General features: G+C 47.6%; 1 protein-coding gene across 4 annotated transcripts in view; it reads left to right on the top strand.

Annotated features, from left to right (window-relative positions):
• Positions 1–27,970, top strand: part of REPS1 (RALBP1 associated Eps domain containing 1) — a 161,950-nt gene that overhangs the window by 94,659 nt on the left and 39,321 nt on the right. For 2 of the 4 annotated variants that reach the window (XM_075339820.1, XM_075339822.1), the window contains exons 9-12: positions 6,186–6,304; positions 18,622–18,702; positions 25,052–25,139; positions 26,783–26,875. In XM_075339820.1, the coding sequence (XP_075195935.1) occupies positions 6,186–6,304; positions 18,622–18,702; positions 25,052–25,139; positions 26,783–26,875 (381 nt within the window). The remainder of the gene's footprint in view (positions 1–6,185; positions 6,305–18,621; positions 18,703–25,051; positions 25,140–26,782; positions 26,876–27,970) is intronic. The other 2 variants (XM_075339821.1, XM_075339823.1) reach the window with 2 other exon arrangements.

Here is a 27,970-nt window from a genome sequence, read left to right on the forward strand (position 1 = left end):
AGGCCACACAAAGCATTACACTAAAAAGTGTAAGGCCCCTCCCCTTCTGGCTATACACCCCCAGTGGGATCACTGGCTCACCAGTTTTTTGCTTTGTGCGAAGGAGGTCAGACATCCACGCATAGCTCCACTGTTTAGTCAGCAGTAGCTGCTGACTATGTCGGATGGAAGAAAAGAGGGCCCATATAGGGCCCCCAGCATGCTCCCTTCTTACCCCACTTGTGGTTTGTAAGGTTGAGGTACCCATTGCGGGTACGGAGGCTGGAGCCCACATGCTGCTTTCCTTCCCCATCCCCCTGAGGGGCTCTGTGGAAGTGGGATCTTACCGGCCCCCAAGCCCTGAGGCCGGGCTCCATCCACAGACCCAGTGAACCTGATGGATACGGAGCTGTGTACCGTTCAGGGACAAGGCCCTGCAACTTTCAGGTACTCTGTGTCCCCGTACAGGCGGGCACGCACACACCAGACTTGCTGGGTGTGTTAGTGCGCCGGGGACAGTAGCGCTATACGCTGGGGTTTTGAGTCACAGCAGCTTAGCTGTGTGACTTCATGTGCTGGGAACTACCGCGCCGGCCACTCTCGGAGCGGCGGCGCGGCTGGGACTTGTAGTGCGCCGGGGACTTAGCGCCGACCGCGCTTTTACGGCGGCGGCGCTTATAAATTTAGTCCCCGGCTTTTGCGGCCTAGCTCCGCTTCGTTCCCGCCCCCTCCCTGTCAATCAGGGAAGGGGAGAGACGCTGTACGATTACTCAGCGCCGAGGGCTGGGGCCTTATTTACATGCTCCAGCCCTCTCACTAGGCACAGTGGGACGCAGGTTTCCCGCTTTTGGTCTGGCACGCCCAGGGCCCGCCCCCCCCTTCCACAGGACGCCGGCAGCCATTCCTGCATGCAGTCTGGCTGGAGGACGGACACAGGCTCTGGGAGACCCAGACTAGGGATTTCTGGCGACCACACACCCGCGTTTAGCGGGCGGTAAGCAGCACATTAGTGCTGGCCCCACTAGTGCCACAGTGTGTATTGGTATATTTTTTCCTGTACCTGATATATATATATATATATATATATATATATATATATTTTCTGCACTGTACGGTCGCTTCTTGGCTGTATACCCTTTATTGCTCTGGGAAGACAACAACATGTCATCCACAAAACGCAAGGGTGCCAAGGCACGGGCTGTTTACACTGCTTGTACAGCATGTGGGGCTAATCTACCAGCAGGCTCCAACGACTCTCATTGTGTGCAATGTTCAGTCCCAGTGGCACTTCGTCAGCCAGAGCCTATGGTGGTGGTAGCCCAGGCAGAGACGCCTGTGAACCCTGCCCCGGTGACGGGGACAGAATTTGCAGTCTTTGCTGATAAAATGTCCGTGACTATGACAAAAATCCTGGAGACCTTGCAGTCCAGGCCAGTTGCTCAGACCATGGACACTGCTGTGCCGATGTTCCCCGGTCCCCCTCAGTTGGAACTAATCCGTACTTCAAGGGGGTCCCAGGCATCACAGGCTGAGGGCTCTGACTCCGATGACAGTCCCAGGCCGCCTAAGCGAGCTCGCTGGGAGAGACCCTCCACGTCATCACGCGGGTCAGGGTCTCAGCGAGAAGGGTCTCTATATGATGAGACAGAGGTGGGTGATCAGGAGTCTAGCCCTGACACCGCACTCAATTTGGATACGCCAGATGGTGACGCCATGGTAAATGACCTTATAGCGGCCATCAATAGGCTGTTGGATATTTCTCCCCCAGCCCCTTCAGCAGAGGAGGCAGCTGCCCAGCAGGAGAAATTCCATTTCCTGTATCCCAAGCGTAAATTGAGCACTTTTCTGGACCACTCTGACTTCAGAGCATCAATCCAGAAACACCATGCTTATCCGGACAAGCGTTTTTCCAAACGTCTTAAGGATACACGTTATCCTTTTCCCCCTGACGTGGTCAAACGCTGGACCCAGTGTCCAAAAGTGGACCCTCCAATATCCAGGCTTGCAGCTAGATCCATAGTTGCAGTGGAGGATGGGGCTTCACTTAAAGATGCCAATGACAGACAGATGGACCTTTGGTTGAAATCTGTCTATGAAGCTATTGGCGCGTCGTTTGCTCCAGCATTCGCGGCCGTGTGGGCGCTCCAAGCTATTTCAGCTGGTTTGGCACAGGTGGACTCTTTCATACGTCCAGCAGTGCCGCAAGTGGCGTCCTTAACTACACAAATGACCGCGTTTGCGACCTACGCTATTAATGCGGTACTGGACTCTACGAGCCGTACAGCAATGGCATCCGCCAACTCTGTAGTTTTGCGCAGAGCCTTGTGGTTAAAAGAATGGAAAGCAGATTCTGCTTCTAAAAAATGTTTAACCAGTTTGCCATTATCTGGAGACAGACTGTTTGGTGAGCAATTGGCGGAAATCATTAAACAGTCCAAGGGTAAAGACTCTTCCTTACCCCAGCCCAGATGAAGCAAACCTCAACAGAGGAAGTGGCAGTCAAAGTTTCGGTCCTTTCGAGGCTCGGGCAAGCCCCAATTCTCCTCGTCCAAAGGGACTCAGAAAGAGCAAAGGAGCTCTGATTCCTGGCGGGCTCACTCACGCCCCAAGAAAACAACCGGAGGTACCGCTTCCAAGGCGGCTGCCTCATGACTTTCGGCCGCCTCCCTCCGCATCCTCGGTCGGTGGCAGGCTCTCCCGCTTTTGCGACATTTGGCTGCCACAGGTCAAAGACCGGTGGGTAACAGACATTTTGTCTCACGGGTACAGGATAGAGTTCAGTTCTCGTCCTCCGCCTCGGTTCTTCAGAACTTCCCCACATCCCGACCGAGCAGATGCCCTTCTGCAGGCGGTGAATTCTCTAAGAGCAGAAGGAGTGGTGGTCCCTGTTCCTCTTCAGGAACAAGGACAAGGTTTTTACTCCAATCTCTTTGTGGTGCCAAAAAAGGACGGCTCATTCCGTCCTGTTCTGGACTTAAAACTGCTCAACAAGCATGTGAACGCCAGGCGGTTCCGGATGGAATCCCTCCGCTCAGTCATTGCCTCAATGTCTCAAGGAGATTTCCTAGCATCAATAGACATCAAAGATGCTTATCTCCACGTGCCGATTGCTACAGAGCACCAACGCTTTCTACGCTTCGTGATAGGAGACGACCATCTTCAGTTCGTAGCTCTGCCATTTGGTCTGGCGACAGCCCCACGGGTGTTCACCAAGGTCATGGCGGCAGTGGTAGCAGTCTTGCACTCTCAGGGACACTCTGTGATCCCTTACTTGGACGATCTACTTGTCAAGGCACCCTCTCAGGAGGCATGCCAACTCAGCCTGAATGTTGCACTGGAGACTCTCCAGACGTTCGGGTGGATCATCAACTTCTCAAAGTCAAATCTGTCACCGACCCAATCACTAACGTATCTTGGCATGGAGTTTCATACTCTCTCAGCGATAGTGAAGCTTCCGCTGGACAAGCAGAGGTCACTACAGACTGGGGTGCAGGCTCTCCTTCAAAGTCAGTCGCACTCCTTAAGACGCCTCATGCACTTCCTCGGGAAGATGGTGGCGGCAATGGAGGCGGTTCCGTTTGCGCAGTTTCATCTGCGCCCACTTCAATGGGACATTCTCCGCCAATGGGACGGGAAGTCAACATCCCTGGACAGGAAAGTCTCCCTTTCCCAGACGGCCAAAGACTCTCTGCAGTGGTGGCTTCTTCCCACCTCATTATCACAGGGAAGATCCTTCCTACCACCGTCCTGGGCGGTGGTCACGACGGACGCGAGTCTGTCAGGGTGGGGAGCAGTTTTTCTCCACCACAGGGCTCAGGGTACGTGGACTCAGCAGGAGTCCACCCTTCAGATCAATGTTCTGGAGATCAGAGCAGTGTATCTTGCCCTACTAGCCTTCCAGCAGTGGCTGGAAGGAAAGCAGATCCGAATTCAGTCGGACAACTCCACAGCGGTGGCATACATCAACCACCAAGGGGGGACACGCAGTTGGCAAGCCTTCCAGGAAGTCCGGCGGATTTTGATGTGGGTGGAAGCCACGGCCTCCACCATATCCGCAGTTCACATCCCCGGAGTAGACAACTGGGAAGCAGACTTCCTCAGTCGCCAGGGCATGGACGCAGGGGAATGGTCCCTTCACCCGGACGTGTTTCAGGAAATCTGTCGACGCTGGGGAAGGCCGGACGTCGACCTAATGGCGTCACGGCACAACAACAAGGTCCCAACCTTCATGGCACGGTCTCGCGATCACAGAGCTCTGGCGGCAGACGCCTTAGTGCAAGATTGGTCGCAGTTCCGGCTCCCTTATGTGTTTCCACCTCTGGCACTCTTGCCCAGAGTGCTACGCAAGATCAGATCCGACTGCAGCCGCGTCTTACTCGTCGCCCCAGACTGGCCAAGGAGGGCGTGGTATCCGGATCTGTGGCATCTCACGGTCGGCCAACCGTGGGCACTACCAGACCGACCAGACTTACTGTCCCAAGGGCCGTTTTTCCATCGGAATTCTGCGGCCCTGAACCTGACTGTGTGGCCATTGAGTCCTGGATCCTAGCGTCTTCAGGATTATCTCAAGGGGTCGTTGCCACCATGAGACAGGCTAGGAAGCCCACGTCCGCTAAGATATACCACAGAACGTGGAGGATATTCTTATCCTGGTGCTCTGCTCAGGGAGTGTCTCCCTGGCCATTTGCCTTGCCTACCTTTCTTTCTTTCCTGCAATCTGGGTTAGAAAAAGGTTTGTCGCTCGGCTCCCTTAAAGGGCAAGTCTCGGCGCTATCCGTCTTTTTTCAGAAGCGTCTAGCACGACTCTCTAAGGTGCGCACGTTCCTGCAGGGGGTTTGCCATATCGTACCCCCGTACAAGCGACCGTTAGATCCATGGGATCTGAACAGGGTGCTAGTTGCCCTCCAGAAGCCGCCCTTCGAGCCTCTGAGGGAGGTTTCACTTTCTAGACTGTCACAGAAAGTGGCTTTTCTGGTAGCGATCACATCTCTTCGGAGAGTGTCTGAGCTAGCAGCGCTGTCATCCAAGGCTCCCTTCCTGGTCTTCCACCAGGACAAGGTAGTGCTGCGCCCCATTCAGGAGTTTCTCCCGAAGGTGGTATCCTCTTTTCATCTTAATCAGGATATCTCTTTGCCTTCTTTTTGTCCTCATGCAGTTCATCGGTATGAGAAGGATTTACATTTGTTAGATCTGGTGCGAGCACTCAGAATCTACATTTCCCGCACGGCGCCCCTGCGCCGTTCGGATGCACTCTTTGTCCTTGTCGCTGGTAAGCGCAAGGGGTCGCAGGCTTCTAAAGCCACCCTGGCTCGATGGATCAAAGAACCAATTCTTGAGGCCTACCGTTCTGCTGGGCTTCCGGTTCCATCAGGGCTGAAGGCCCATTCTACCAGAGCCGTGGGTGCGTCCTGGGCATTGCGTCACCAGGCTACGGCTCAACAGGTGTGCCAGGCAGCTACCTGGTCGAGTCTGCACACTTTCACCAAACATTATCAGGTGCATACCTATGCTTCGCCGGACGCCAGCCTAGGTAGAAGAGTCCTGCAGGCGGCAGTTGCCTCCCCGTAGGGGAGGGCTGTCTTAGCAGCTCTAACATGAGGTATTCTTTACCCACCCAGGGACAGCTTTTGGACGTCCCAATCGTCTGGGTCTCCCAATGGAGCGCCGAAGAAGAAGGGAATTTTGTTACTTACCGTAAATTCCTTTTCTTCTAGCTCCTATTGGGAGACCCAGCACCCGCCCTGTTGTCCTTCGGGATTTTTGGTTGTTTTTCGGGTACACATGTTGTTCATGTTGAATGGTTTTCAGTTCTCCGATGTTACTTCGGAGTGAATTTGTTTAAACCAGTTATTGGCTTTCCTCCTTCTTGCTTTTGCACTAAAACTGGTGAGCCAGTGATCCCACTGGGGGTGTATAGCCAGAAGGGGAGGGGCCTTACACTTTTTAGTGTAATGCTTTGTGTGGCCTCCGGAGGCAGTAGCTATACACCCCAATCGTAATCGTCTGGGTCTCCCAATAGGAGCTAGAAGAAAAGGAATTTACGGTAAGTAACAAAATTCCCTTCTTTTACCACTAAGGGACAATTTGGGGCAGCATGTGGCTCCCTAACCACTGGCTGAGGAGTGCTGCAGTCAATGAAGAGTTTTGAATTTGTTCTGTTTTCTAACTAATCCCTTTTTGAAAGCTTTATGCTTTTTGTTTTTCAGCTGGAGAACAATCCGGTGAGGTAGGATATTCAAGTTCTCCTGCTGACCCTCCTCCAAGTAAATCACCCTCTATGCCATCTTTGAATCAGACATGGCCAGAAATGAACCAAAGTAGTGAGGTAAGAATATGTATCAGATATGGCTTCTCCGTTTGGGATTCCATTAATTAATCTATACCGATATTTTCCAAATTGTGCACTGTAGAGTGTTATGCCATGTCCCACCAGGAAAAAAAACTTCTAAAGCAGTAGGGTCCTACAGCTGTTACTGGAGTGTCTTATTTTTATTTTATTCCTTAAAATAACTTATTTTAACTACCAAAGCTTTATTAGTTTCAGGGTATGTTCACATGTTGCTTTTTTTTTTTTCTTTTGGGCTGCTTTTTTTTTCATGAGTTTTGTGCAAATTAGAAGCTGCTTTTTTCCAGTAGCAGCAAAACCTATGAGATTCCAGAAATCTCATATAGAACGAGGTAGATATAGAGATATCTCTATTACACACACTTGCTTTTTTTTCCTAACTGAAAACTGCTGCATTTTTTTTAAAGAAGCGGCTTTTTCACCATTGAAAGCAATGCATGCAAAAACGTAACTGCGTTTTTGCTGAATTAAACAAACTTTAAATAAACATGTCCTGTAGACAATTGACACACCAAAAATACATTTAAAAAATGCCACAAACCTGCTTTTTTGAAGAAGCTGTTTTTGCTGCAGAAAAAAAGCGGTGAAAAGGAAGCTGTGTGTGCACATACCCAAAATGCTAGACTGTTTGACAATTGTTGAATATGCAGTCTTTGCAAAGTAAAGACCATGGGAATATAGAATTTAAATATCCATACTTATACCCATACTTCTGTGCCAGTGCAATTAGAGCTTAAAGAGAATTTTTCAACAGGTTTTTGCTACCTCATTGGGGAACAGCATGATCTAGGCAGAGAATAGAAATCCAATTTCTTTGTCGCTCTATTGGGAGACCCAGACAATTGGGTTGTATAGGCTATGCCTCCGGAGGCCGCACAAAGTACTACACTTAAAAGTGTTAAGCCCCTCCCCTTCTGCCTATACACCCCCCGTGCTCCCACGGGCTCCTCAGTTTTTTGCTTTGTGCGAAGGAGGTCAGACACGCACAGCACAGCTCCACAGATTGGTCAGCAGCAGCTGCTGACCATGTCGAATGGAAGACAAGTGGGCCCATATAGGGCCCCCAGCATGCTCCCTTCTCACCCCACTCTTGTCGGCGGTGTTGTTAAGGTTGAGGTATCCATTGCGGGTACGGAGGCTGGAGCCCACATGCTGCTTTCCTTCCCCATCCCCCTCAGGGCTCTGGGCGAAGTGGGATCTTATCGGTCTCCAGGCACTGAGACCGTGCTTCATCCACAACTCCTGTGGAGACTGCTGGATAGGAGCCGGGTACCGTTCAGGGACATGGCCCTGCTACGTGAAGGTACTCTGTATCCCTGTGGGGACCGCGCACGGCAACACCTCAGCTTTGCTGGGTGTGCTAGTGCACCGGGCCGCGGCGCTGACCGGGTTAAATGTGCCATTACACACTCAGCGTCGCTGAGTGTGTTTATATGTAGGGGCTACCGCGCTAACCGCCGCTGCCATGGGAAACTGCGGCGCGGCTGGGACTTGTAGTTCGCCGGGGACTTCGGCGTGTACCGCGCTTTTACGGCGGACACGCTTATACTCGAGTCCCCGGCTTACTTGCGGCCTAGTTTTCCCTTTCTCCCACCCTCAGCCCTGACAGGCAGGGGGAAGGGCGGGACGCTGCACGGAACGAGCAGCACTGAGGGCTGGAGTATGATTTGCATACTCCACCCCCCCTCACTGTGCACAGTGCGGGCACCAGTTCCCGCACTTTCTCGGCCACGCCCACGGCTCCCTCCTCTCGTCAGGACGCCGCAGCCATTCCGGTCAGCTCCTCCGACGCTGCAGAGAGGGATTAACCCTGGGAGACTCAGACACGGTCTCTGGTGGCCTCACAACCGTTTTAAAGCGGGTGGTAAGCAGCACCTGTTGGTGCTAGCCCCATGGTGCTGTAGTGTATTGATACATGATTTGTTTATAGTATATACTCTACACTGTATGAGCACAGTCCATTCTGGCTATATACCCTATTGTGTTACACAGGGAAAACAATAGCATGGCGCCCACAAAAGGCAGGGGTGCCAAAACACAGGCTTATTATGCTGCCTGCGCCGCATGTATGACCCCACTACCGGCAGGTTCCACTGACCCTCATTGTGTGCACTGTTCGGCCCCTGTGGCACTTATTCAGCCAGAGCCTCTGCTAAGAGGGGCCCAGGGGGAGCCACCTGTTGACACTGTCCAGGTGACGGGGACTGAGTTTGCAAAACTCTCTGAGACTATGGCTAAGATACTAGAAGCCTTGCAGTCCAGGCCGGTATCTCAGCAAAGGGACTCTGTTGAATCATTGTCCCCTGACCCCCCTCAGTTGGTCCAACAATGTCCTCCCGGGGTATCTCATACATCCCAGGCTGAGGGTTATGACTTAGACCCCAGCCCCAGACCGAATAAGCGGGCTCGCTTAGAATTTCCCTCGACATCATATTGTTCAGGGTCTCAGCGGGGGGAATCTCTGGTTGATGATGCGGAGACAGCTGATCAGGATTCTGATCCTGAGGGCGCTCTCAATCTTAATACTCCAGACGGGGACGCCATAGTGAACGATCTTATTGCGTCCATCAATCAAATGCTGGATATCTCTCCCTCAGCTCCTCCGGCGGAGGAGTCAGTGTCTCAGCAGGAGAAATTCCGTTTCAGGTTCCCCAAGCGTACACAGAGTATGTTTCTAGACCACTCTGATTTCAGAGAGGCAGTCCAGAATCACCATGCTTGTCCAGATAAGCGTTTTTCTAAGCGCCTTAAGGATACACGTTATCCTTTTCCCCCTGACGTGGTTAAAGGTTGGACTCAGTGTCCCAAAGTGGATCCTCCAATCTCCAGACTGGCGGCTAGATCCATACTTGCAGTGGAAGATGGGGCCTCGCTCAAAGATGCCACTGACAGGCAGATGGAGCTCTGGTTGAAATCCATCTATGAAGCTATCGGAGCTTCTTTTGCCCCAGCATTCGCAGCCGTATGGGCGCTACAAGCTATCTCAGCAGGTCAGGCGCAAATTGAAGCGGCTGCGCCACAAGTGGCATCCATTACCACCCAGACCTCGGCAATTGCGTCTTACGCTATTAATGCTGTCCTGGACTCTGCGAGCCGTACGGCGGTTGCGGCCGCCAATTCGGTGGTACTCCGCAGGGCCTTGTGGCTACGGGAATGGAAGGCAGATTCTGCTTCCAAAAAGCGCTTAACCAGTTTGCCAATTTCTGGCGACAGGCTGTTTGGCGAGCGTCTGGATGAAATCATCAAACAATCCAAGGGAAAGGATACATCCTTACCCCAGCCCAAACAGAACATACCCCAACAGAGGAGAGGGCAGTCGAGGTTTCGGTCCTTTCGGGGCGCGGGCAGGTCCCAATTCTCCTCGTCCAAAGGGTCTCAGAAGGAACAAAGGAACTCTGATGCATGGCGGTCTAAGTCACGTCCTAAAAAGACCACCGGAGGCGCCGCTAACAAAGCGGCTTCCTCATGACTTTCGACCTCCTCTAGTAGCATCCTCGGTCGGTGGCAGGCTCTCCCGCTTCTGCGACACCTGGCTGCCACAAATAAAAGACCGCTGGGTGAGAGACATTCTGTCTCACGGTTACAAGATAGAGTTCACCTCTCGTCCCCCGACTCGATTCTTCAGGTCATCCCCGCCTCCCGAGCGAGCCGAGGCTCTTCTGCAGGCGCTGGGCACTCTGAAGGCGGAAGGAGTGGTGGTCCCTGTTCCTCTTTAGCAACAGAGCCACGGTTTTTACTCCAACTTGTTTGTGGTCCCAAAGAAGGACGGGTCTTTCCGCCCGGTCCTGGACCTGAAACTGCTCAACAAACACGTAAAAACCAGACGGTTCAGGATGGAATCCCTCCGCTCCGTCATCGCCTCAATGTCCCAAGGAGATTTCCTTGCATCGATCGATATCAAAGATGCTTATCTCCACGTACCGATTGCTCCAGAGCACCAGCGCTTCTTGCGCTTCGCCATAGGAAACGAACACCTGCAATTTGTGGCACTGCCGTTCGGCCTGTCAACAGCCCCACGGGTTTTTACCAAGGTGATGGCTACTGTAGTAGCGCTCCTACACTCGCAGGGTCACTCGGTGATTCCGTATTTGGACGATCTGCTGATCAAGGCACCCTCTCAAGAGGCATGCCAACGCAGCCTCGACGCTACCCTGGAGACTCTCCAGGGTTTCGGGTGGATCATCAATTTTCCAAAGTCAAATCTGACACCGGCCCAATCGCTGACATATCTTGGCATGGAGTTTCATACCCTCTCAGCGATAGTGAAGCTTCCGCTGATCAAGCAGCAGTCACTATAGAAAGGGGTACAATCTCTCCTTCAAGCCCAGTCACACCCCTTGAGGCGCCTCATGCACTTCCTGGGGAAGATGGTGGCAGCAATGGAGGCAGTCCCTTTCGCGCAGTTTCACCTGCGTCCCCTTCAATGGGACATCTTACGCAAATGGGACAGGAAGCCGACGTCCCTCGACAGGACCGTCTCCCTCTCTCAGGCGACCAAAGCTTCCCTTCGGTGGTGGCTTCTTCCCACTTCATTATCGAAGGGGAAATCCTTCCTACCCCCATCCTGGGAAGTAGTCACGACGGACGCGAGTCTGTCAGGGTGGGGAGCGGTTTTTCTCCACCACAGGGCTCAGGGTACGTGGACCCAGCAAGAGTCCTCGCTTCAGATCAATGTTCTGGAAATACGGGCAGTGTATCTTGCCCTGAAAGCGTTCCAGCAGTGGTTGAAGGGCAAGCAGATCCGAATTCAGTCGGACAACTCCACAGCGGTGGCATACATCAACCACCAAGGCGGCACACGCAGCCGGCAAGCCTTCCAGGAAGTCCGGCGGATTTTGATGTGGGTGGAAGCCACGGCCTCCACCATATCCGCAGTTCACATCCCAGGCGTGGAAAACTGGGAAGCAGATTATCTCAGTCGCCAGGGCATGGACGCAGGGGAATGGTCCCTTCACCCGGACGTGTTCCAGGAGATCTGTTGCCGCTGGGGGGTGCCGGACGTCGACCTCATGGCGTCCCGGCACAACAACAAGGTACCAATGTTCATGGCACGGTCTCAAGATCCCAGAGCTCTGGCGGCAGACGCCTTAGTTCAGGATTGGTCGCAGTTTCAGCTCCCTTATGCGTTTCCTCCGCTGGCACTGTTGCCCAGAGTGTTACGCAAGATCAGGGCCGAATGCCGCCGCGTCATCCTCGTCGCTCCAGACTGGCCGAGGCGGTCGTGGTACCCGGATCTGTGGCATCTCACGGTCGGCCAACCGTGGGCACTACCAGACCGACCAGACTTGCTATCTCAAGGGCCGTTTTTCCATCTGAATTCTGCGGCCCTCAACCTGACTGTGTGGCCATTGAGTCCTGGATCCTAGCGTCTTCAGGGTTATCTCAAGACGTCATTGCCACTATGAGACAAGCTAGGAAACCAACGTCCGCAAAAATCTACCACAGGACGTGGAAAATTTTCCTGTCGTGGTGTTCTGCTCAGGGTATTTCTCCCTGGCCTTTTGCCTTGCCCGCTTTTCTGTCCTTCCTTCAATCTGGACTGGAAAAGGGTTTGTCGCTCGGCTCTCTTAAGGGACAAGTCTCAGCGCTCTCTGTGTTTTTTCCAGAAGCGCCTAGCCAGACTTCCACAGGTACGCACGTTCCTGCAGGGGGTTTGTCACATCGTCCCTCCTTACAAGCGGCCGTTAGAACCCTGGGATCTGAACAGGGTGCTGATGGTTCTTCAGAAACCACCATTCGAGCCAATGAGGGATATTTCTCTCTCACGCCTTTCGCAGAAAGTGGTTTTTCTAGTAGCAGTCACTTCACTTCGGAGAGTGTCTGAGCTAGCAGCGCTTTCATGCAAAACCCCTTTCCTGGTGTTTCACCAGGACAAGGTGGTTCTACGTCCGGTTCCGGAATTTCTCCCTAAGGTGGTATCCCCCTTTCATCTCAATCAGGATATCTCCTTACCTTCTTTTTGTCCTCATCCAGTTCACCAATGTGAAAAGGATTTGCACTTGTTAGATCTGGTGAGAGCACTCAGAATCTACATTTCTCGTACGGCGCCCCTGCGCCGCTCGGATGCACTCTTTGTCCTTGTCGCTGGCCAGCGTAAAGGGTCACAGGCTTCCAAATCAACCCTGGCTCGGTGGATCAAGGAGCCAATTATCGAAGCTTACCGTTCGGCTGGGCTTCCGGTTCCCTCAGGGCTGAAGGCCCATTCTACCAGAGCCGTGGGCGCGTCCTGGGCTTTGAGGCACCAGGCTACGGCTCAGCAGGTGTGTCAGGCGGCTACCTGGTCGAGTCTGCACACTTTCACGAAGCACTATCAAGTGCATACCTATGCTTCGGCGGATGCCAGCCTAGGTAGACGAGTCCTTCAGGCGGCGGTTGCCCACCTGTAGGAAGAGGCCGTTTTACGGCTCTCTTACGAGGTATTATTTTACCCACCCAGGGACTGCTTTTGGACGTCCCAATTGTCTGGGTCTCCCAATAGAGCGACAAAGAAGGGAATTTTGTTTACTTACCGTAAATTCCTTTTCTTCTAGCTCTAATTGGGAGACCCAGCACCCGCCCCTGTTTTTTTGTATACACGTGTTGTTCATGTTGAATGGTTTCAGTTCTCCGATATTCCTTCGGATTGAAGTTACTTTAAACCAGTTTATAATTCTTTTTCCTCCTTCTTGCTTTTGCACCAAAACTGAGGAGCCCGTGGGAGCACGGGGGGTGTATAGGCAGAAGGGGAGGGGCTTAACACTTTTAAGTGTAGTACTTTGTGCGGCCTCCGGAGGCATAGCCTATACAACCCAATTGTCTGGGTCTCCCAATTAGAGCTAGAAGAAAAGGAATTTACGGTAAGTAAACAAAATTCCCTTCATTGTCTGTTAGTTTACTGGCTGCAGCCATTCTGATATCTGCATTTTAGGTTTAGGGGTGCTTCACACACAGCGATATCGCTGCTGAGATCGCTGCTGAGTCACGGTTTTTGTGACACAGCAGTGACCTCATTAGCGATCTCGCTGTGTGTGACACTGAGCAGCGATCTGGCCCCTGCTGTGAGATCGCTGCTCGTTACACACAGCCCTGGTTCGTTTTTTTATTGTTGCTCTCCCGCTGTGACGCACAGATCGCTGTGTGTGACAGCGAGTGAGCGACGAAATGAAGCGAGCAGGGAGCAGGAGCCGGCATCTGTCAGCTGCGGTAAGCTGTAACCAGGGTAAACATCGGGTAACCAAGGTGGTTACCCGATATTTACCTTCGTTACCAGCCTCCGCCGCTGTCACGCTGCCAGTGCCAGCTCCCAGCTCTCTGCACATGTAGCTGCAGTACACATCAGGTAATTAACCTGATGTGTACTGTGGCTAGGAGAGCAGGGAGCCAGTGCTAAGCAGTGTGCGCGGCTCCCTGCTCTCTGCACATGTAGCGACATTATGATCGCTGCTGCGTCGCTGTGTTTGACAGCTAAGCAGCGATCATAACAGCGACATACAAGGTCGCTGTTGCGTCACAGAAAATGGTGACGTAACAGCGACGTCGCTGTCGCTATGTGTAAACCCAGCCTTAGTCATGTAGCAGTTCAGGGAGCTATCTCTGCCCCATCAGGCTTTCTATAGAGATTGTACATTGACTGTGAGGCATTGATCACAGCAGGGGGTGTTTTAGACTTCTTTGCCGGCATCTGGCAGCTGAGGTAAGCTGTAACTAAGATAAACATCGGGTAACCAAGGTGGTTACCTGATATTTACCTTAGTTACCAGCCTCTGCCGCTCTCACGCTGCCTGTGCTGCCGGCTCCGGCTCTCTGCACATGTAGCTGCATTACACATTGGGATAATTAACCCGATGTGTACTGTAGCTAGGAGAGCAAAGCTAAGCGGTGTGCACTGATAACTAAGGTAAACATCGGGTAACCATACCCGATGTTTACCTTAGTTACCAGTGTCCGCAGCTTCCAGACGCCGGCTCCGTGCAAGCGCAGCGTCGCTTGCACGTCGCTGCTGGCTGGGGGCTGTTCACTGGTCGCTGGTGAGATCTGCCTGTTTGACAGCTCACCTGTGACCATGTAGCAATGCAGCAGCGATCCTGACCAGGTCAGATCGCTGGTCGGATCGCTGCTGCATCGCTAAAGTGTGAAGGTACCCTAAGACTGCAAATTGTCCATGTTGTGGGAGGGGAAACATTTTCCTTAAAGGGAATGAGGCAGCAGGTTTTAGCATTTAATCTGAGAGCAGTATAATTAGAACACCAGCGACCATGTAGCGACGCAGCAGCGATCCTGACCAGGTCAGCTCGCTGGTGTGATCGCTGCTGCGTCGCTAAAGTGTGACTGTACCCTAAGAATGCTTCCAGAAACCTGGAAAGCCAAAAGACATGTGGTCTTGGTTTCTGTTAAGGTCCATAGGAGTAGACTATGTCAAGGCTGAGGGAAGAAATGGCTACGATAGGTGTGAACAAAGCCTGGGAGACAGCAGCCATTACATCACTTACTCTATTATATGCTTTAACCTGTTCAGTACTTGCTCTGGCCATGTTGGATAAGGGAAAAATAGCATAAAGCTGCAATACATAAAATCAATGAAGCCACAAACTATATATAAGAAGTGCAATTTCCAAAGAGGTATGTAAAATTAAAATAAGAGCCAAGTAGAAGTAGTGGAAATTACAACCACTGATAGCGGTCACGTCATATAGCAGGCTGTGAGAGGGAGGGGGCTCCCTCTCACCCCCCCCCCATCGGCACCCCTGTGACACGACACAGCGCTCTATTTCGCCTGGTGACGTGGATGATGTTTGTGTCATCCAGATAACTAGGCAAAATCTTACACCTGCTCAGAGGCCTCGACGTTTCACACATGCACACTTATGTATTGGGCTCTGCCCGCAGTAGGGCAGAGCAAAGTGCGCCTGCAATAGCCGGCAATGTCTTTGCGCAGGCGCGAGACTTCATTCGGCTCTGTGGATGATGCTGGAGGCGTCATCCACGTCAATCAAAACAAGAACATGACTATCTGTGCAGAGAGGAGGGACAGGAGCAGCACCAAGGATTTACATACAGTGCCGGAGATTTTCAAAAGGTATTTTAGGGGGTGTACAGGGGGAGTCGGGGACAACATGCACCTTTTATGAAATGCAGCCGAAGAGCTGCTGGAGGTGGTAATTTTGGATTATACATGAAAAATCTGGAGACCTTTCCCATTTAAATTATAATTAAACGTATTGTATTCATGAAAAAATTAATACAGAACGGACATGTGACTGAAGCCTTAAAGGGGTAGTTCTATCTCCAAAACCTATCCCAATAAGTAGTAGTAGCAGGAACCCCCAATTAGAAGTATAGTATAGTTCTCCTCATTAGTAATTGCCCAGGACCCCCACTGGTGAACAAACAAATATAATATTATTCTTGTAATAAAGATAAGCCACAAAAGTATACCATCTCTGGGTCGGGAAAAATCCAGAGGTTATTTAAACCACACTGGAGACGCGTTTCGAGCACATGGCTCTTAGACCAAGGTCTAAGCCTACAATAGGCTCTGGTTGCAGTTCATAACTGAAGTTTCCTGGCAGCTAAAAAAGTTAGAATAGAGCAGAGCACTTTATTAAAAAGAGAAGACAGCCCCCCAAAAAAATTAAAGATTGGTGTGTTTGTGTATACATATTTGTGTGTGTGTGTGCTCGTGGATACATGCATGTGTGTAATATACATGTTTGTATCACATACTGTGTGTATGTAGCATGCACATTTATAAATCCCAGCAGCGCAGAGGAGTTCATAGATGTAAACATGTCAGCAATCGCTCAATGAACCCACAAAATGCTGTTTATTCATGGGGCGATTGGATTATTTATGGTGGAACAACAATCATTGTTCTCAGCAGGGCATCGCCCAATGTAATCTGCAGATGTGCCGCCGATGACACGATACTGTATGGGGACAGATATGGGCTACCAGTGATCATTGTGTGCCCATCATTCCTCGTCAATCTGTGTACACAGGTCAGGAAGCAAGCACCGAGGGACATGAATATTGTCGATAGTTGTCATTTAACAATCAGAACTCAGCACATGTGAATGCAGCCTAAATCTTTGAGTGTGATGGTGCAGAATGTGAGCATTTACGTCCTCTTTAATCTTTTGCCCTGTGCCCCCCTTTGTGTAAAACCGGCCCTGCTCACGCAAACACAGGGAAGACTTACACATTGATGATGATTTCCTTGGAGGGGCCCCTTGAGCTCTTGCTGGAACATAGTATATAAAAATATATATCAATATAAAATCTACATGGTTTATGGAGGCACTCTTGAGTTACCTCCATTTGATCTGCGCTCTATGGGTCCACACACTGGACAATTGCTCATTTCACTGCTTGAACCACGATTTGCCCGCAATGTGTGAACTTGCAAATAGTAACAAATGATTTTGGTGGATCTTTTATTATACTGTGTACATGCCAAAGCTCCAGATGTTTCATGTTTTTAACCTTTCCCAGAGAAGATACCCAGTGCTGTAAAAAGAAAACTTTATTTTCAATGAGCAGATGTAGAATGTTTTTATAGTAATGTGATATTTTTCTGATACCCTCCTATAATTGCCCTGTAATATAGAAAATATACATGTTTTGTGTCTAGCAATTCTGTGTTTGATAAAGAACTTGTGCAAAGTGTTATTGATTCTTATGCCTAACTGTGGAAAGACCCCTTATCGGTTGTACAAGTATCCCACCTAACCATGGCACTTGTATAGCCAGACCTATATATGTGACATGATGGTTCCTGCAGTCCATGGGTGTGCTTATGCTTTATACTCCTAATGACTCTGTCCTGGGTGATTGTGCATGCTTCCCACTTATTCAATAAAATAATGAAATGTGTGTCCAGTGACCTAATGTGATACCACCCCTCCTTCCAACACAGCCCTTTGCCAAACTTGCACATTTATCATACAGTGCCTTAAAGCAAATCTGCCAGCTGGTTTTTGCTACCTTATCTGCGCAAAGTATGATGTAGGCAAACAGAGCCTAAATCCAACAATGTATCACAAAGATTGACAAACGCTGCACCTAGTAAATTGAGATTTTTGCTTTAGCAAAACAGCAGAGCTGAGAAGCTGCCCTGCCCACACCAGGCTCTCTGTCTACAATGCCTATAGACAGAGAGGTGCTAATCACAGCTGGGGGAGTGCCGGACTAGCTGACCTCTAGGTAACCCAGTCCGGCAATGATAATCTGATCAAGCGAAATCAAACATTGCAGGTAAACAGCACACAGTGTGATAAGAGACACATCACTGAAATCTGTGTTCACCCCCTACAGCATGCTGACTTCATATTACCTAGCAAAAACCTGCTGACTGGTTCCTTTTAAGGAGTTGTCCACCTTTTGGGGACCATTTCCTTTAGTTCTAGTTATGTATTTTTGGCCAAAAATAAAATAGTTAAACTGGATTTCATATGTAATCTTGCAGCGTTCGTCTCCTATAGCCTTGTGTTACACTGGCTATTGCTGGCTGCTTTATGGGTTACCTGACAGTCCAGCTCCATTTCCCGGTGTAATGGGAGAGTTCCCAAATGTATCTGTCTTTCTCTGAAATCCTTTCTGGCTTTTTCCAGGCACATTGCACTTTGTAGTCTGTGGTCATAAATCAGCAAATGGTGTAAATGTATACTTTAATGGAAACTAATTGCAAGATTTTGTTTTTTAGCCACAAATACATGCATTTAAGTGATCCAAAACCTGTCCCTGGAGATGGATAATATATAATGTAGCTCTTGTGGCCACTACACACACATGTTGTGCCATATTGGCCCTGTAACTCGCCTCACATGATGGCAGGCCCACCATCTTGATGTCACGTACATGTTTCATTATTTTTGTAGATGTGGTTGGTTTGCTTTGTTCTGATCATGTCATCCTATATATTGCATGATACATAACCTTGCCCTGGCTGGAGGCCAGTCTTTCGGCTATTCTTCTGCACCACTAAGTGTTGAAGAAAGCCCTGTTCAGATATCGTTCTATGTGTCCTTATTTTATTGCACAGTTCTTGTTAACCTGTCCCATTAATCAGCGTGATATCAATCAGTTTAATCCTTGCCGAAAAAATGGATTGCACTGACTGCTATCTTATGCCAATTACAAAAATAAAACTCCAATTCTGCTTTCCAGTGTGGGAAATAGTGTGCTCTGTCTGTATTAGCCCACGCTACCTGTATAATTGGCACAGAAGTGGCAGTGGAAGCCATGAATGAGGGTTTGTTTCTGCTCAATCTCTTCCTCTCCTCTTACCATGCTGACTTGTGTCTCCTCTGTCTGTTCAGCAGTGGGAGACATTTAGCGAACGCTCTTCAAGCTCACAAACTCTGACCCAATTTGATTCTAACATTGCACCAGCTGATCCTGTAAGTCAATCACATAGCTCGCTTGTTTGATATTAATCAATGTATTAACACGGGTTTCACTACAGTGGAGCTCTGCAATTCTTTGTTTGCATGTTTCAATGACTGCTTCTAATGGTGGATAAGCCTGATCTATAGAAAAAGCTTTTATATTCTCACTTCTGCTAGGATGGGAGCACTATAGGCTTCTGTGACTTTAGACCAGCATAGTATTCATGAGTGGCATTGAAGATGTACAGTAAATGCTTTTATATAGTGTCCACCCATATCCTGTCCACCGCCATTAACTTGAGAACGGCAAAAGCTATAGGCATAGCAGTGGTGTCTAGGTATAGTAAGTAGCCATGTACTACGCAATCAAACCACCTATAGTGCCACCTGGTGGAAAACAACAAAATTAGCATTTTTATCTCAAACTGAACGAGATGGAGAAAAAGAAGTGAATTACACAGTTGTAGGGCATCATCAATTCAATACGAATCGACACCTTGCATACAGAAATGCTATGATTAGAACGTGTAAACCTCACAAAGCTGTGGACGTGAAGTGATACCTCATGGAGACCTTCCTACAAGTCATTAGGTATGGTGGCTGTGTGGGGTGGCCTCCACGCTGACCTGACCCCATTAAACGTCTTTCTGTGAGGTCACATCAAACAGCAGGTGTATGCGACCCCTCCACCAACAATGCAGGACCCCACGACAACGTATCACAGATGCTTGTGCAAACGTGTCACCTACCATATTGCACAACGTGCAGCAAGATACAGTATGCTGTCCAGAGTCCAGATGTGCATTGCAGCTGACGGGGGCCACTTTGAGCATGAAAGTTAAATGAGCGCCATATGCGTGACCAGCATTCAATGTTTTGGAGGGGTCATGGGTTTCATATCATAGCATTTCTGTATGCGAGGTATTGATTCGTATTGAATTGATGATGCCCTACAACTTCGTAATTCACTTTTTTCTCTATCTCTCTCTATCCGCTTTCCTTGATAAAAAATGCTAACTCCGTTGTTTTCCACCAGGTGGTGCTATAGGTGGTTTCATTGCATAGCGCATGGCTATTTTACTATACCTAGACACCACTCCTATGCCTATAGCTGCCGCTGTTCTCAAGTTAATGGCGGTGGACAGGATATGGGTGGACACACTGTATAGTATTATTGTCCAAGTCATTAAACTGTAACCCTAGTACGGCTTCTTTTATTGTTTTCGTTTTAAGAGTGCCCATTGCTTATGGGTACGAACATATTGACATTAATACCCATCTACAACAGATCTAATTGACAGATTTATTACCCCGTTTAAACAGATGTAACTGTCTGAACTGCACATTTCATATGTGGTCCAGGATTTCCCCTTATAGACATGTACGTGTCCATAGAAGCCAATATTATGCATGAGTTGAATGCATAAACTGTATGTAGTGCTTCCAATAAAGAGTCAATTCATACAACCTGCTGGAGAACGCCTTTACTGCTTCATATTAATGTTCATGTATCATGTTATAGTGGAAATCTTTACATTGTCATTTCTTTTTCCAATATGTTATTTTTTCAATTTGTGTAGCAAAATGTTACAAAGAATCTGGGCTTGTAGCTAATGACAATCTTAGAGATTATCCAAACCTTTCTTTTTATCATATAACCTTAATGTGCTGTAAAAATAAAGTATAAATTGTGTCCTATGGAGCCACCATCCTGCTGGCCAGATCACTCACTTCATCTCCTCCCTTTACCACTTTACATGAGGTTTTTATGTTACATGCATTTCTAAAAAAAAAAAAAAAATGCCAATCCTTTTTGGGGTTTTTTTAATGTTACAATCTTTATTTAAAAGGAAAATTGGTAATCCTTCAATTGCCACACTAGCCACTGTTACTGATACGTCTATATACAGCTGATATCACATGAGCCACCAATCACTATAGGCAATATCACAGCTTCCTCTGCCTTCACTTTTGCACATGCTCATTAGGCACTTCAGTTACAAAAGTCACAATGCTCGGATCACAATCTATATACATGTTTCCTGAAACAATAGGAAGTTAGTCTTAAAAAGTCCCTGCAAGATTTTTTTGATTGTGACATTTTAAAAAAAAAAAAGCCAACATTTAAAAAAAAAAAAAAAATTAAAAGGACCTTTCACAAATTTTTTTCATGTTGAACTGAACACACAATGACTAGGCTGCAGAGTCAAACACATTTTTTAAAAAAATTTATTTAGCCTCTCTATTGCAGCGATATTAAAAATCAAAGTATTTGGCACCTAATGAGTTAACACCCATTTGGATTCAACAAGTTACCAGTTTTCTCTTCTCCCTGTATTATGCTGTCCAATCATAAGCAAGCAGTAATACAGTGGAGAAAGAACACGCCCCCTCCGTAGCTTACAGCAGGCTTATAGGCATGTGAGATGTAGTCACACTCATGTCTGCTGTGCTCAAGCAACTTGTAATCACTCAGCAGTGAGATCAGGCAGTCAGTACATGTGTCTGTTCCTGGCTACCTTGGCATGACACAAATAATAAACTTCCCTGATCTCACTGCACAGTGATTAAAATTTGAGAACAACAGAAGTGTTATTGACACCTGTGGACAGGCAGTGTGCAGCACAGTACAACAGGGGTGATGGTGCTATGAGATGAGGAAAGCTGACTGAAGGGTTTGTAATGTGACCCAGCTAAACATAGCTGTGCTGCCCTGTCCCCACAGGGATCTTATCTGAGATGCTAGACAGCTCTATTGTCTAATCAAGGAGGAGGGTAGACCAGGAAATCAGGCCTGTCTGTCCTACAGATCACACGCTGAGACATCTGCTCTAAACTGGTGAGGGTTTGCTCCTTTTCTGTTGTGTGTCGTCCTGCTTATAATTGGTAAGCATTAGAATTTGAGATGTATACTCCCATTTGGACTATGGGGTTTGTTTTTTATAAAAAAGTGAGTTTTATTCCACTATGCAGCCACTACTGTATTGTGTCAAGTTCAACATGAAGAATTTGGTGAAACATCCTCTTTAGCACAAGCACCTGATTTACACAATAGGTGATTTTCTGATGACCCATTAATTTGAACTTTTCAGAGTGATTGTTGTGTGTGTATACAAGCATATACATCAGCAACAATCAGCCTGACAGGTAGGCCTTAATTAAAGGGATACAACTATTAATAAAAGCCAATTGAAAAGGTAAAAATATTGAATCTCCTTTGATTCATTAAAGTATGTAAAGAATGGTTTATACTTGGAAATGTGCGCAAGGAGGCACAACACACCAACAGGAGGAGATATCACAGGAACATAAAGTTGTGCTCTAAAATATATATATACACATATATAATTATAAAAAATCCACACTTAGAACATCACACGAGAATACTGAAAGAAGGCAGCATTGTGACCGTGTACCCATAAGGGTAAACAAACCTGTGGGTAGCTACTACTGAAATGGCGCCAGGATCCCAACACATGTTTCACTATATTCTTGTGTGATGTACTAAGTGTGCTTTCTTTATATGTGTATATATATTTCTGTCATCCATCTCCTCCTGTTGGTGTGTGCTGCCCCCTTATGCACATTTCCTTGTATAAACCTTTCTTATTTATTTTAATGAATAAAAATGTTTTCAATATTTTCCCTTTTCAAATGGCTATTTATCAATAGGTGGTATATACATTGTATAGCCATATAGATCACTGTCTGCCAGGTTTGGGAGAGTGCGTACAGGAGGCATATACAGGCTGAACATTTGTCCACAATCCCATCTGTCTTTTTGGACTGTACCTTTTGTATTCATCTGATTTAAAGGGAACCGGTCATGTTAAAAGTGCTGTGAAATCTACAGGCAGACTGAGCTGAGCCAGTTGATACATATTTTTATGGGAAAAGATTCAGCATGATTTAATATTTTTTTTATTCTCTAAATGGTCCTCTAGTTTTGCACTTTGGAGTACAGTCCGTGGTCCTCCTTGGTGATTTTTAAGTCCTCTATATATGCAATGTTTTACAAGAGGCTGTCACGCTGGCCACTGGACTCCTAAGCTCAGAACTAACAGGTTTAAGAATAAGTAGCCGGTTACACTGAATCCTTCCATGAAAAGGTATTCCACTCGGTTCATCTTTGCTTTCAAACCTGGCGTCTGCAGACACGACTACCTTTTCCATATAAACTAGTTAGTTTGCTGTAGACTTCAGTAATAATCAGTGTTGCTGAACAGATTTAGATCCTCCTGTTCTTCTCATGCACACTGTGTAAATCTTAGGAGACTCCTTTTATCTCCCTTTATTTCCATGATCAATGTGCAAGCTTCTTAATTTATTGCTCCTTGTAGCACTAATTAGATGGCTTCTACAAGCTCTTACAGTGACTGAGCTTGGAGTGCTGGTATGGTGCCACCACCTCCCTGTGCTTCATCAGCTGCCATTTGTACAGCCTCCAGATGTATTGAGCCGTGGACATGCAGCTTCCAAGAAGCATGGCACAATTTATTTCCTATTAGATTTGCACTGAGACTTAGAGGAAATAAAACCCTCTACATATGAAATACACACAAACTACTTGCAAAAAGTAAGGATTATTTGGCTTTCCGGTGAAATTTATAGAAAATGTAATAAGTTCCAGCTACAGTGATATTTTGTAATGAAAGTGGATAATTTAAGTAAAAGCGTGCAATGGGGATTTCCTCATCTCTAGCTATTTACTGAAACAAAAGAAAACCGTAGTAGTGGTTATACCCCCCCTTACTAAAAAAAAAAATGTCCCGGTCCGTCTTACTTGTCATGTGACCTTGAGCATCAATTACAGCTTGATATCGACGTGTCATGGCTTTCACAAGTGGAGTTATTGCCTGTTTAGGCATGACCTCTATTTGGTGACCTGGCTAATTCCCTAGTTTTTCTATGTGATTTAGGTCTGGAGAAGTGCAAGCCACTCTATTTGAGGTACCCCAGTCTCCAGGAAACATTCCCTAATGATGCTACCTGAATGAGCTGGAGCATTGTCGTCCATGAAGCTGAAATTAGACCTGTTCATGCAATAAATAGACTAATGATGTTATTCAAGTAGTAGGGGGTTGTCACTGTACCATTCACAAAGTATAGTTCAGTTCTGTATTGACTTGACACATGCCCACACTCTAATACCACTGCCACCAAAAGATCGTCTGTTAACAATAGTGGCTGATGTATAGCGCTTTCCTTGACGTCTCCAATATCATTGGCGGCAATCATTTCTGCTCAGCGTGAATTGACTTTTTCATCAGTGAACAGTACTAAGGCCCATTGGTCCCTCGTCCAGCAAGACGGTGACACCTGTGCCTGATGTGGTCAGGAATCCTTGAAGGTCATTTATAACACAGACCACGCTGATATAAACTGTTTAGAACGGTCCGATATGACACTTGTGTGCCTTTCTCCTCCCTTAAATGTGCCTGTAGTTGTGTGGCATTCATAATCTAGTTCCGAAGGACATTGTTCACAATGAAGCGATCATCAGTAGGGCCAAAAGATTTCCACTTTTATGCCTTTCTGTGTCTCTTCCAGTCTCTGTATCTCTGTTGCAACCTGCTGGTGACACTCTAAACTCAGTGGATACTTCCGTCTGAGAACATCTTCCTGCTTGAAGCCTCACAATGGAGAGGCACTGTTGGTGGTTAGGTGTCAGCTTGGTCTTATGAGATCAAAATGTGAATAGTATGAGGATGAGGACTGTTTAAATATCAATTCTAATTGAAGCCTGAAATGTATTGGGAGATTCATGGATCAAACACCTGTTGTGAATTTTGCCATTAAGCTCCTTGTTAGGGAACAGTATGTTGTGAAAAAGTCCTGAAACGTACAGTTGGATGTGAGCATTTAAAAGATTAGAGAAGGTCACATTAAGATCCCCTGAAAGGGTTAGAGGGCATTATAGGATCATCCTGAAATTTCACCCGAAAGCCAAATATCCCTAACTTTGTGAGTAGTGTATACGTGTGTATGGGCGCAATTATGGCTTGGCATAACAGAGTAAAGCAGGAGGATTTAGTTGCTTAATTTAGGTTTGGAAGAATGAATGCTGGAAAGATTAGAATTTTTATCTAAAAAGGATAAACATTAAATGAACCTAATTTAAGTGCTTGAATTCCATCACAATCCAGCGATGGCCAGCAACTTGTGGCATGTGTGACCATTTTGGTTACTGTATCTTGTGGTTTCCAAATCCTACCATATATGTAACCATTTAATGGCTGCACTCTTGTAATATATTCCCCAATGATGCCCTGTAAGTCCATCAGAATAAGGAAGCACTTGAATCATTTTACTCATGTGCTGTGTGTATTTTCACATTAAGAATCTTCTCTTTTCTTGGCAGGATACTGCTATAGTCCATCCAGTCCCAATCCGGATGACGCCAAGTAAAATTCACCTGCAGGAAATGGAGCTTAAAAGAACTGGAAGTGGTGAGCGTCCCAAACACCGCAATGTTTACACCAAAATAAGTACTCTTAAAACTCTTCATAGGACAACCATTTTTGTGTTTTTTAGTTTTGTGGTTTGAGTTTGGGTTTGGCTTTGGTTTTGTTTTGTTTTTTTTTGTATTTTCCATCAATACGACGCGTTGATTTTTTTCTATTACAGCATTTAGAGGGATGGAAGGCTGGTGTTTGTGATCCTTGCTCCCGACATAATGTTTTGCTTGTAACCAGCCTCTTAAGGCATAATTCAGACTGTAACTTGTCTAGTTTTACCAGGCTTGTTTCCAAATAATCAAGTTATCCCTCATCCATAGGGCAGATGATAACTTGCTGATCACTGAGGGTCTGGCTGCTTTGCAGCCCCATTCTGAACTGCTAGGTGTACATTTGCAGTCTCCTCTTCATTCATTGTCTATGGGACTGCTGAGTACAGATCTTTGGCAGTCCCCTTAAGCGGGCTTTACACGCTGCGATTTTGCTACAGCGATCTCGTTTGGGTCATGGATTTTGTGACGCACTTCCGGCCGCTGTAGCGATGTCGTAGCGTGTGACTCCTAGGAGCAATTTTGGATCGTTGCAAAAACGTACAAAATCGCTCCTCGTTGACATGGGGGTCCGCTCCCAATTATCGCTGCTGTTGCTGAGGCGAAGTTGATCCTCGTCCCTGCGGCAGCACACATCACTACGTCTGATGCCGCAGGAACGAGGATCATCTCCTTACCTGCTTCCGGCCACAATGCGGAAGGAAGGAGGTGGGCGGGATGTTAGGTCCCGCTCATCTCCGCCCCTCTGCTATCATTGGGCGGCCGCTTAGTGACGTTGCTGTGACGCCAAACGGACCGCCCCCTTAGAAAGGGGTCACAGCGACGTCTAAGGCCATGTAAGTACGTGTGACGGGGGTGCGCGTTTTTGTGCACGACGGACAGCGTTATGCCCGTTGCGCACAAACGATGGGGGCGAGTCTCATGCTAGCGGTATCGGGCCGGATATCGCAGCATGTAAAGCCACCCTTAGTCGATGAATAGAATGAAGGCTATGCTGAAGATGAAGCTGCAGAGCCCTGTTCTCAGGATCGCTGGGAGTCCCAAGGCTCAGGCCCCCTCTGCAATCAGTAGATTATCACATATCCAATGGAGTGGGAATGACTTAATTTTTATTTTTATTTTTTTTTAATAACCCTTTAACAATAAACGCCCTTACTCGTTGTGCCCATTTTGCATTCTTTTCCCAGACCAATAATGGCATTTTCAGGTCCGTGCAGAAAATCACACACGTGATCTGTTCCATTGAATTGGTCAGTGATCAGTCTGAACGCTGTCCAATCTATACGGATTCTTGCCCGTGATCACCTTTCATGTGGCCAGGGCCTTGGTTGTGTTATGGTGGCTGCTGTTAGATTAATTTCCTGGACTTGTCATTAGGTGTAAAGCAATGCAGAACGCTTTATTTGTGTTGATGCTATTTTTTTTGCCATTTGCTGTCAGGTAGGGTCATCATTTTGTAATCTCGCCATTCTGTCCTAAGAGGGCACCCTGGCTGTATATGGAGGTGGTCAGGTGAAGCGTTCAGGGAAAGGAAGGAACCATAAACGTTTCAGGCTATTTACACATTTTATCTGCATTTTCTAGATTCTGCCAACCCCACAAGTCCTATACAAGTAAAGCCTCAAGAACTTCCAGAAGAAAGCTCATCTGTCATATTTGTTCCTGGCAATCCCGTTGGTAAGTAGCCATACTATAATCATTCTACTAACCTTTTTGGAAATGTAGGTTTCTCTATTTAGTGCAAGACAAGAGATTGAAGCCATGAGCAGACAGTGTAGATTTTCTATATGCTGAATGAATATGTATTAGTCAGTATGAACCCAAGTTTTCATTATTTTTAGTTTTTGTTGTATATGATCTAAGTACTGCTAGTAATGAATACTATTCCAGACAGTAATGGGGCAATAGATCTGCCAACTGTCAGGAGATGCAAATCACCATTTAATGCAGATTTTAGGGTAGTTGCAGATTTTTCTTTACCAAAAATCAGTGTGTTGGGAGCATAAAATAGGCATGTTTTTGGTGCTTTCTATGTGCATTTTGTCTTTTTTTTATTTTTTTTTTTTATTTTTTTTTATTCCCATTTTCTTTGTCGCTCCATTGGGAGACCCAGACAATTGGGTGTATAGCTATTGCCTCTGGAGGCCACACAAAGTATTACACTTAAAAGTGTAAGGCCCCTCCCCTTCTGGCTATACACCCCCAGTGGGATCACTGGCTCACCAGTTTTGTGCTTTGTGCGAAGGAGGCAACACATCCACGCATAGCTCCACTTTTTAGTCAGCAGCAGCTGCTGACTATGTCGGATGGAAGAAAAGAGGACACATATAGTGTCCCCAGCATGCTCCCTTCTCACCCCACTGTATGTCGGAGGTGTTTGTAAGGTTGAGGTACCCATTGCGGGTACGGCGGCAGGAGCCCACATGCTGATTCCTTCCCCATCCCTTTTTACAGGGCTCTGGGTGAAGTGGGATTTACCGGTCTCCAGGCACTGAGACCGTGCTCCATCTACAGCCCCTGGAGAAGATGCTGGATGGAGCGGAGTACATCAGGGACATGGCCCTGCTTCCTCAAGGTACTCTGTGTCCCCGTGCATTTGGCGCTCACACCGCAGCATGCTGGGTGTTGTAGTGCGCCGGGGGACATCAGCGCTGCGGCACCTGTGCCATGGCCTCATTCAGCTTCGCTGAAGCAGGCTCACTTATGGGAACTGGTCGCGCCGGCCGCTGGGACTGCGGCGCGGCTGGCACTTGTAGTGCGCCGGGGACTTCA

Source organism: Anomaloglossus baeobatrachus, chromosome 3 (assembly GCF_048569485.1).
Source record: "Anomaloglossus baeobatrachus isolate aAnoBae1 chromosome 3, aAnoBae1.hap1, whole genome shotgun sequence".
Classification (NCBI taxonomy): Eukaryota; Metazoa; Chordata; class Amphibia; order Anura; family Aromobatidae; genus Anomaloglossus; species Anomaloglossus baeobatrachus.